Here is a 12,171-nt window from a genome sequence, read left to right as displayed (position 1 = left end):
AAGAAGTGGAGCCCCAACAAATCATAAACTATTTAAAAGAAACAAATGTATTCAAACTCCTATAAAGTAAACAAGTAAAATTCAGTTTAGAAAAACAAATCTCTTACAACTAAAACAATTTTTCAGAAAACCTAAAATATCTTGCTTCAAAAGAAACTTTTTTAAGAAACTTAAAATATTTTTACAAGAAACTGAAAATCTATTATATCAACAAAACTTTTTTGGCATTAAATGACTCTTAGAGGTTGAAATGCCGTTAAACAAATACACTCACTCACTCACTCAATAAACTTGATGGGTAAGTCAGACATAGACTGAAGTTTGTTTGTACCACATATGTCTGGATTGTGGAAATAGTTAATTTTATTAATTCAATGGATGAGTAACCATGTATTAATGGGTTACTCTTGCTTGTTATAATTTTTTTTTTTTGATTTTACAGATGAAATTTAAGGGATGTTGGCTTTTATTTAAATTGTTTTCTACAATTCATTCATTCAAGTGGTGTTCTGCCTAGTATAGGCATTGACAGCCATAACTCTCCATCAATCTCTCTCCCTCGAGGCATTCATGAATTATTCCTCATTATTCAGAACCTCATTTATGTTGTTTCTCAAAAGTGATGTATTATGATAGCATTCTTTGCCAGTTTCTAATTGTGCTGATCATTATACCTAAATGAATCTTCTGCTCAGCACGACGAGATAAGAAACCATAAACAGAATTATTCCTGATTGCTTTTGTATTACATCTGTCACCCGTTTTCCATGACCTCAAGTTTCTCTGATCAGGAATTTGATATGTTCTCAAAATTGAAAGTACATCTTTTAAAACTTTTGATGAATGCACGCAACCTGCACAGTGTCCATCGAGAGACACCTTAGTATCAGTTTTATCCTAGCAGTAAGCCGTCTTTGTTGTAGATGATATCTACACCTGTGCCACACGCACATAATAATTCATGGGCTTGCAACTTTTGAGTTTTCCCCGAAGGTGTGACATGAAGTGGGTTTTTGACCTTGCTCAAGGGTTTTCCCACAGACTAGCAGAGGGAAGGAAGTGCCTTACTCTTTGTTTGACGATAGTGTTGTCCCACCACTCTGGTTTTTATAATACATTCCCATGTAAATGTTTATTTATAGATGTTTTGGAGTTTAAGAAATTAACATCTATTGAACTTACATTTTGAATGTCTAACTATTAATAATAATATATATATATATATATATATAGAGAGAGAGAAATAGATAGTAAAGTATTAAAATATATTTATAGCAATTTAGCTACACAGAGACATCCACATTTGATCCCTGTTGCTCTAATTTAATTGTCGAAAATATATTTTCATACCTTACTACCTACCTTGCTTATTGAACACTATTGAAATAGATACTGAAAATCTATACATATATCTCCTTATGGCAATGATTGTGTAGAATGCGTTACATTTTAGTCGATTGAGAGGGTCCTTTAGGTCCAAAGCACAGATTTATTGTTCTAAAAGTCTGAGTTTTTAAAATTTCTGCAGTATAATTGCTGATCATGATTTAATTCAGAAATTGATGAAACTGATTGAAATAAAAATTGTTTTGGATAATATGAACCAATATTTCTCATATCTGACTAATGAAACAGATTTGTGTCTACCGTTTGTTATTGAAACTATTAATGTAAAACGTACAAGGGAAAAAAACGGCTCTATTTTTTATAAGAGATATGTCTTTATTCATGAGCTGTTTATGTATGCTTAGGAGTTAACTTTCTTTTGTATTTTTCAAACTGCTGTTCTTATCTTCATTCTTATTCTCACAACGTTTTGACTGATGTAACCTCCAACCTTCTTCAGGTGTATTTTGTCGAACTTGGGAATCTGTACTGAATTTCAAATGGAATTCTTCCATTTAATTCAAGGCGATAGTATACTCTCACTCTCAGTCAGCCATGACCAGGTAGAAGTCTTAAGTAATTTGCAATTGCATTCTTAATATCACCCACACTGAGAATCGAACCTTCAACCTCTAAAAAAAGTGTCACTTAGAATTGAATTTTACTTAGTAACTTATCTGTTATGGCACTGGAGAAGTTTGTAGGTTGCATTGGCCAAAACATAAAACTCCAGATTAAATCCGAATACAAATGATCAATCCTCATCTCCAAAACAATTTTTTTGTATACTTTTTCACTTTTGTAGCAGGTTGAATTCTCTTTCCATTTCCAGGTGTCAGCTATTTGCATTTCTTATTTTAATGAAGGAGACCTACTCTTACCTAGTGATTTTTGTTTTAGCTGGGAATGGGGGGGGGGGGCATTCTCTTGGCTGCCAGATATTCACCCGCTATCTCATACATTGTAAGGGAGATATCTTCTAACAACCCCTTTAAGTGCAATTGTTTCTCTCTTGCACTTGGTCCACTGAATATATATTTGCCAGGTAGTTTTTGAAATTCTTTTTCATGAGTCTGGTTGCTCCTATAATTACTGAAATGGAGATCTTCCGAACATTCCAGTTTCTTTTCATCTCGTGATATGTTGATTCAAAATATTCAAAGTCATCTGAATTGATATTGAATATTTTATCTCATTATTCTTAGAGTAGCTGTTCGCACCTCAAATTATGGTACATGTACAGTTTAATCAAGACATAAAAAAAAGAAAATATCGAAAAAAAAGTTATATTGTATATATCCGTTTTGGATTGAAGGTCTCCGAAAAAAAACAAAAACTCACTTAATTTGATCTAGTAGGTTTTTTTTTTTTTTTTCTTTTTTTACAGTGGAAAAACACGTTTTTATGACAGCGTGCTGGAGACAGCCATGTTTGGATCTTTAGAACATGCCATGGGGAGATAACTCAGTCTAAAGCGGCGACCCCCCTCCCCATCTTAAATACTCGCTTTTCTTCCTAAAACTCGAAACATAGCTACCTTTTGATCGGTATTATAACAAATTATTTTTTCGCTGTAAGAAAACCAAAAAAAAAACTACTTGATCAAATTAAGTGATTTTTTTTTTTTGGAGAACTTCATTCCATAACGGATATGTACAATATAACTTTTTTTCGATATTTTCATTTTTTAATGTTTTGATTGAACTGTACAAGTACCTGAATTACTCTAGAACATTCATCATTTGAATCTGTCTTGTCTGACACAAAGCCAGTCAATACTTTACACCAGTAGATTTTTTTTTTTTATGAACGATGTCATAAAATTATAATTTATGATCCAAACTATGGAATTTTATTAAGATTGCATGTGAAATGTCCTCAACTTCCTTCATATCATTTTCCTTTTCGGCTGGGCAATATAAAAACATTGATATGTCTTTATGATTAAAAAATACAAATATGCAATTGAAAGAGTTTTATGCTGCAATGAATATACCATACTTTGGAATTGTGATACAGATCATGTTGCCGGCAGTGGCTTTTCTCACCTCTGCTGTGACAGTTGTTGTTTTCTCATCAAATTTTGTGTTTAAATCCGTGGAACTCCATATTGTCTGTGACTAATATTTTTTTTGCTTCTTAATCTTCCTTTCAGATTTATCTCGACATTTAATCAAAGACAATAATGAAATTCAAGCTTTGATTGAGAAGGCAAACGAAAATAGGTAAGTCATATATTTCTTACCATTAATGTCTTCAGTAAATAATTAATTTAAAAAACAATACAAAAAAAATCAATGCTTGTAATATATATCCATAAACTCACACATAAATGATATAACTCTCTTTCTTGAGATGAAATGCACCTAACACTAACGCTTTCTTTTTTTTTCTACTTTTTTTTGCAAAACTTTATTATGTTCTGTAAAACCAAAAGCAAATACAACAACCCACCTTTTCCCCCTTCCCATTTCCCCTTTCTCTTTCTATCTTCCCCACTTCCTGACTGGTTTCCTAACTTAAAATGTACCAAACATTAATAACTCTTTTCCCTCCCATTGTAAAACTCATTCATGTTCTGCAGGATAGGGAACAAAAACAATAAAATTCACTATAGATCAAATGCTACAAACTAGCTATTGAAAATACAAAGAGCTTGAAGAATAAAAACCTTCTACAAAATAACTGGCTGCAACATGAATACTATTTCCAAAATCACTGGATTCAGCATTAAATAACCCGAAAAGGGTTGATATGCTGTACAACAAACAACCAAACCTAACTCTCTTTTTCTCTCTTATAAATCTGTATGGATTTCAATGTTTGTCTTATGTTAACAGAACATTCAAATAAGTTTCAATAAGGATTAAACTTTTTAAGGTATCTAAAGGTACCAATGAAATTTTCCTTGGATTCCATCTGAGGTCACTAGGGGCAATTATCGGTTGAGTGCATAAAATAAATGAAATATATAAGAATGTAAAGAAACAAAAGAAATTTAAAAAAAAAATTAAAAAGATTTTCCTTTCATAGAACAAAAATAAACTTGAATATCTTGAACAATGTATTCCAAAAAGCTTTAAATTTTTATTGGTATTTTTATTTTTGTAGATTTCTAATAAAGAAAAAAATTCATTTTGGTTTGTTAAAGCCAGTTACCATTTTGCAGAAATGTTAATTGTGAAGAAATCTTTTTATTTATTTATTATTTTTTATTTATTTATTTATTTATTTTTTTTTTTTTAGAAAACTACTGTCGATAGTTTCTTTTTTATTTGACCTCATATTAGAAATGTTATTTGTAACTTTCAAGACAAAAAAAAATTATAAACATGACGATATTTTGAAATTTTTTTTCTTAAGAACTACAATATATTTTTCTGGTGCTACTAGATCAAGCTGTTTATTGGCTTTTTGAGACGAAATGCACCTACATCGATTTCTATTTTCGTTTTCTATTCTCTTTTGTAAAACTTAATTATGTTCTACAAAAACAACAGCCCCTTCTCCTTCCCTCCCTCCTTTCTTTTTCCTTCCCTATTTCCCAGTCCTGGATATGACCTTAAACTATATCCGATGGCGAGGCCCCAGTTTGTGGGCTTTGGGGAGTGTGGAGCCACCCTTTAATTGCCATTGCTCCCAGGTCCACTCTGACCTGGAGTAGTAGTACCTGTTAGGGTCCCAACTATGGGTTAAATAGAAACCAAAAAAAAAAAACCCAAATATATTCTATTAAAAAATTGTTCTTCAAAATCTGATCAGATTCCACTTAACTCTGTTGGCAAGGCATCAGAATATGCCAACTACCCCCTACAGAGAGTAGAAGTCCCTCAATGGGGCTACCTGTTGGCCATAGGTAGCGACCTGTAATACCTTTAGGACTGATCCTGGTGGTTGAGAGACTCGGAGGTCAGGTTTTAGTACTCCCACTTCCCAACACACAACTTTGGCCCTTACTAGGCTAAACGGGCGGGTGGAAGAGCCCAATCCGACCAATCGGCTGGTCAGGCTGGTCACGTCAAGCCCCACCATATATTGCCCACCTCCATAAACCTATCATTAACACAATATGCCTATCCCTTCCCCACAAATAACAAGTATTTCCTAATATATGGTGAAAAGTGGTGACTGAGGGTCAATCAACGAAGTGAAATATCTATGACATGGCTGCAAACCCTTTTAATTACTACGTACCCCATAGTAATATCAAAGGAAAACAGGTGCTCATGAAAGGTATCACGTAAATCGAGTATATCATCTTTGTATCCCTGTTGTGGCTGGGTGAATGGGTTTCCCTCCAGGCACTTCCCATATAGTGCTCTGAGCAAAGATGATGAAAAAAATAAAATCATAATATGGCTTATTTCCCACAAAAAAACACCCAACTACCAAAAAAGAACACACTCTGATGTCTCTGACATCAGCAGCTCTGAAGAAGAGCCAAGAAAAACGAGAAATTCCCCAACATTTATTATCATGGAATCAATGGAGGAAACTCCTTTGAGCCAGTTGTCCCCATTTAGAATTGAAAAAAGTTTAAAAACTTAAACCCAAATCTATCAAAAAACAATTTAATGACAGCCTATTAATTGAAACTTATAAGGAAGAACAAACCAAGAAAATACTAAAACTAAAAATATTTGAAAATATTAAAATCAAATGCTACCTTCATCCAACCCTAAATACCTGCAAAGGAGTTGTGAAAAGTCGTGAACTCTCACTTTATCCTTTGGAGGAAATCAAGACAAACCTACAGGAACAGAATGTGTTAGATGTTCGTAGAGTCCAAATCAAGAAAGACAAAGAAAATCGATACCAACACATACATACTAACTTTTGATTCCCACACCATACCCAAATAAGTGAAAGTTGGATATATGAAAATAAATGTAGAAATTTATATTCCAAACCCACTCCAATGCTTCAAGTGCCAGAAGTTTGGACACGATCAAGATCGGTGCACACGGTCACCAGTGTGTGGAAGATGTAGGGAAAGTGGTCCACACATTGACTGCAGAAAAGATTTCAAATGTGCCAACTACCTTGGAAACCATGGCGCTGGCTCTAGATACTGTGAAATATGGAAAAAAAAGCAAAAGAAGTGACCAAACTAAAACATAAAGAATATATCCTATCCAGAGGCCAGGAAAATGATTGAAACTAAAACATACGCAGATGCAACCAAAAAAACTACTCCAATCAACAATCAAAATGGTCACATACATCAAACAGATACAACTGACAACAAATTCGATGTCTTAAGCAAATTAATAAAGGAAATGAAAGAACTATTAGAAGAAATGAGGAAAATGAATAGTGCAAAGACACTACTAAACCAAAAAAAAAATAAGATCACAAACCATCTCTACAAAAACAACTGAACAACCATCAAACACATCACAAATCAGAAAAGAATCAAAAATCCCTCCAAACAAAAAACAAAAACAAAAAAAAAAAACAGGAAAAGAGAGATCCTGATCAAAATGCCGAACAAGGACTCCAACTGAAAATAAATTTGAAGGATTGGAGACAATGGAAGTAGAACGCAACTCCAAATGACCCACAAAATACTACAATAGAACATCAGAGGGACAAAAGCAAACCTAAATGAACTATTATTAATAACAAACATAAGCCCAGGAATTGTCTGCCTATAAGAGACCTTCCTGAAAGAAAATAATACTATCAACATAAAACACTACACATCTTACAACTACATAAACAAAGATACGGACAGAGCTTCTGGAGGCACATCAATACTCGTGAAGAATGAAGCCCCCCCAAAGACAAATAAATATAAACACAAACTTGCAAGCAATTGCATTTTCAGTGACTCAACATAGAACCATAACACTTTGCTCAATCTACTTCCCCCAAGCGATACAATCAATGAAACTGAATTAACTCGATTAATAAAACAACTTCCTAAACCATTTATTCTGCTGGGAGACCTCAAGTCACAATGTAATATGGGGAAGTAAAGAGACAAATAAAAAAGGAAAATAATAGAAAACATAATGAACAAAAATAATCTATGCTTCCTTAATAATCAAAACTATACCTATATGTACCCGGCAACAGGTACTTACACCGCCATCGACCTTACCCTATGTGACCCATCCATATATATGAACTATGATTGGAGAGTACACGATGGCACCTGTGGGAGTGACCATTTCCCAATCATTCAAGAAAGTCTAAGTACTAGTACTGAACAAAAAGCACCCAAATGGAACCTACATAAAGCAGATTGGGAAGACTTCCAGGAATAGTGCAAAAATCAATTAAGAACTGAAAAGAAAGATGAAGATGACCATTTGAACTACTTCATTAAAACTCTCACAAACATAGCAAATAATACCATACTGAAAGCAACCAAAACCAACATTCACAACAAACCTTGGTTGACAAAAGAATGCAGAAAAGCTATCAGAGCTCGACGAACTGGCTTAAGAAAATTCAAAAAGAACCCAACAAACGAAAACCTGGATTTCTTCAAAAACAGAACAAAAGCCAGACGAATCATAAAGGAATCCAAAAGAACATGGAGAAATTATATATCCAAAATTAATGTGAATACCAAGGCAAAAACGGTTTGGAATATGATGAGGAAAATAGAAGGAAAGCATAGTAGTACACCAATATCTCACATTTCTAAAGACAACAAAATATTCACAGATCAAAAAGACATTTCCAATAACCTGGCAAATAATTTATAAAAAATCTCATGCGACAAACAGAAATTCAAAAAGATTAGAGAAAGAGAAGAAAAGAAAATCCAATTTAAATCACAAAATACTGGAAAATATGACAGACCTCTTACCTTGTCTGAACTAAAAGAATCTCTAGCTAAATCCTATGGCACAGCTACAGGGCCGGATAAAATTTCATACGAAATCCTCAAAAAACTTCCAGAAACCTCAATGAAATACTTGAAATTTGCAACATTGTATGATCCAGTGGAAACGTACCTGAGACATGGAAATAATAATACCAATCCTCAAATCTAAAAACTCAAGCATCCAATCCCAATCAAGTAACGCTTCAGATTCATCGAATTTCAGACCAATAGCCTTAACAAGCTGCATTTGTAAAACCATGGAAAGGATTATAAATGTTAGGTGTGTGTTGAGCAAAAAAAAAAAAACGAAAGTGGTATTAGGCATGCAAGCTCGAACCTATACCGGGAAGGAGGAAAAGAATGTGAAAAAAAAATGTGATGTCTTTGCCTTTGCATCTATTGCTAAACAGGAAGTGGTGAAGGTTTAAATTAAGGCTAGTCAATCGAAAAGAGTGGATGACTTTCGAAAATATCGGCAAAAAAAGTGACCCCCTCCTTGTAGAAAGTACCCAATTGAGGGTGAAGGAATTAATGTTTTTAGCCAATTTTTCAATATTTGTTGTCCGAAGGATCGAGCTTTAAAATGATAAATCTCCTGAAAATCCGTCGCCTCTGTTGAATTTTTAGGCATACATACATCTCAACAGACAGGTGAGATTTATATTATAGATAATAATCCAAAAATTAAATAACGAAAATTCTAGAGGTTCATGAACAGGTCTTTTAGAGATATCTATTCCAGGAGTATCTTGTTACATTGTCATTTTCATTAGTTCAATTTTGAGATTTAATTTACAAGGCATCAAAAAATTGTTCCTATTTACAATGCCTCCCCACGGGACAGAGTTAGATACCAAGGTCGTTTTTTAATGTGGAGAAAAGGAACAAAAATAAAAATTGTCTCAGTCGTGAAGGATTTCTCCTCCACTGACAGAGAACAAGAAATTGAAGTGCAGCATACTTATGTATGCCATTATGAGATTTAATTTTATTGTTTATCACTCGTTTCGAATAAATCGGGCAAACATTTGACATGTCAAAACATGATCCTGGCTGGAGTGCATTAGATACCAAAAATTGTAAAGGCTTCCATGAGAAATTGCATTGCCTAACATCTTTACAATTATAGTCACATTACCTGCTTAAGACATGGAGGGGATGATGACCTGATCCTGTAATGTTGTAGTTATATATTAACACGGGTCCACATGTTGCATGTAGAGACCAGTAGCAAAGGAATAAAAGGGAAATGAAGAAATTTGACCCGGCTTTTTCAGTTGAAACTATTCATCGTTCTTCCAAAATAATGCATTGCCTCTCGTTTTAAAAGTCTTGTACTTTGTCGTCTTCCATGTAGTTAAGTCTCTCGGCACCATAGGCCAAACGTTAATCTTCCCCAACACGCAATTTCTCCTCCAGTACTTGCCATGTGGTGCAGTTTTTTTTCTGTTTCCTTTCCCTTCGCTTTTTCCGCTGTGTTATCACATTGTGCACTGGCTTGGTCATTTGCATATGTGTTATGTGGCTGCTGCTACCAGCGCAAGTGCCTCTATTGCAATCCTAGTGTGCAGATTAAACAAAATGTCATGTGATACAAGCTGGAGATCATTCACAAAACATCTGACTTCAGCATGAGACATGAAAACAAAAAATGAAAATATTCTTTATGTAGGTGAGATTGGTCCGTTTGTTGTACTGACAGTAAGATTAAAATGGCATTTTTATTTCCACAATATGAAGAAAAACTTGTAATATACTCTGTCATGTCTATGCAATCTGTTAGAAGATTAATAAATTTGCATATTGTTTTGCAAAACGGCATCTCGTTACTTAAGTATTCATTTTCATTATTTTCTTCTTTGATGATTGCTTTCATTCTACCATGACACAGTTCAATTTACAATTTGTAAAATATATTTTATGGATAAATGCTTAGCATTTTGAGTGCAAAAATGTTTTTTGGTCAATTTTATTGTGGCGGTTGTGATTCTTGGTTTTGTCAATTCTCCCAGGCCATGCTGAAACACGGCTCTTGTTAGTAATAAAATAATTAAATTTTATTCAATAAATGTATGAAACATGGAGCCCAATTTTGCTAATTGTTGCCATTTTGTGCATTTCTGGTAATTTTTTTTTTTCAGTGTGTGCATGTTTTTCTTTTCTTGTTTTTTTTTTTTTTTTTTTTTTTTTTAATTAAAATCTAAGAAAATGAATGACAGAAGTCAACATTTTGAGCAACAGGTTTTGTAGTCTTCTAAAAAAAAAACAAAAAAAAAACATTGAAAAACACAAAACTTTTAATTAATAACTTTTATTTATCATAGAATTTAACAATTTTTTTTTTCTAAACACATTTCCAATATTTCAAAATAAGTTTACTGTATCTTTTCAGCTTAAATAAACATAAATCATGTGTCTGAAAGGAGGAGCATGTATTTTTACTATTGTGTATAATGTATCTACAATCTTTGGTTTGAATCATGTCATTTTTGATGATTCAGGCCACAGATTGTATATCCATTAACTATGAATGTATGTATGAGCGAACACACTCACACAAACACACACATATATATATGTATAGACAGCATTTGTTTATTCAAATATCTATTATAATAGTTGTCTTCAGATGTTTACTAAAAGAATACCCGTCCTAGGATGAGTAAAATCCCTTATTAACATGTCCTCTTAAATAATCAAATTCTACCAGATTTCCACTGTTACCGATCACCATGGTGTTCTTATCAACCACCTGTTACTCATTAACCATCATTCACAAGTGACCTTTAGGTCTTGTTGAGCAGTGAACCCTTAGTAGAAAAAAAAAAAAAAAGTTTTGCAACAGTTTTGTATCCCTGTACAAAGACTAAAATCATGATACAATGTTACTAAACCTTATGCCTAGGATCCTTATTCTAACTTTGATTCTAGAAAATGTGTAAAATTTAAGGCTTAAGCTTAAGGGGTTCAAATAAGGAATTTAAATTTAATGAATCCTGCTCAGCTGGTGCCTTATGACTGGATAAAATCTAATACAAATTGTAAAATTAGAATTTTATAATATGAGGTTGTGTTCATATTTTTTCATCTTTTGAAAAGCCTTTAAAATACTTTGAAATTGGAGGGATATTTGAGGCCTCCAGATTAATACAGTACATGTATACTTATATCTGAGGCTTGGTATTGTATGATTCCAGGGGACAAATTTATCTAATATCCACTGATACTTTTTCATAGAAGGAACAAAAAAAAAAAAAAGAAAATATCTGAACTTTCCCCAAAGGATTTCAACTCCTTTTTTAGTATTTTTGCATAAAACTAAATTGTGTCCACAGTTTAACCTGAATAAAAAAATACAGAAAATACAGAAATTTTTATGATGCATGTATTCATCATGGAATGAAAATGTCATATTCCAAAAATCATCTAAATTGATTCAGTAGTTTTATTTTTAACTAAGAAATTCAAACTCTATAATTAAACAAAAAGGAACTGTCTTGTGTCGCCATCTTGAAAAAAAAAATAAGGACAGATAAGTCCACAATAATTCAAACTTGCAAAATTAGTCTTGTAATGCTAACGATGTCTCACTAATCGCTTGAAATCTGTTAAAAATGATTTTTTTTATAAAAAACAAAAAAAACAACTACTTGATCAATTTACACGATTTTTGAAATATGACTTTTTCGTTTCATAATGGGTATGTACATTATCATCATAAAGATTTTTCTGTAATTTTTTTATTTAGATTGAACTGTGACTTGAAAGCTGTATTCCAAAGATCATAATGATCGCATAATTAGTTTAGGATTGAATCTTATATTTACAAATATCTAAATATATAAACACTAGCTGTACCCAGGCACGCATTGCTGTGGCTGAAACAAACAAAAAAACAAAAAAGGCAAAATGTATAATTCCTATGTTTGTTCTCAATACCTGTG

At 32.9% G+C, this 12,171-nt stretch overlaps 1 protein-coding gene across 7 annotated transcripts in view; it reads left to right on the top strand.

Annotated features, from left to right (window-relative positions):
- Nucleotides 1-12,171, top strand: part of LOC145277684 (uncharacterized) — a 377,033-nt gene that overhangs the window by 253,399 nt on the left and 111,463 nt on the right. For all 7 annotated transcript variants that reach the window (XM_080129364.1, XM_080129369.1, XM_080129366.1 and 4 more), the window contains one exon: nucleotides 3,542-3,611. In XM_080129364.1, the coding sequence (XP_079985490.1) occupies nucleotides 3,542-3,611 (70 nt within the window). The remainder of the gene's footprint in view (nucleotides 1-3,541; nucleotides 3,612-12,171) is intronic.

Source organism: Euprymna scolopes, chromosome 6 (genome assembly GCF_053919585.1).
Source record: "Euprymna scolopes isolate OS-2025 chromosome 6, ASM5391958v1, whole genome shotgun sequence".
Taxonomy (NCBI): Eukaryota; Metazoa; Mollusca; class Cephalopoda; order Sepiida; family Sepiolidae; genus Euprymna; species Euprymna scolopes.
The sequence above is the reverse complement of the archived record's forward strand: the minus strand, read 5'-3'. Positions and strand labels throughout refer to the sequence as shown.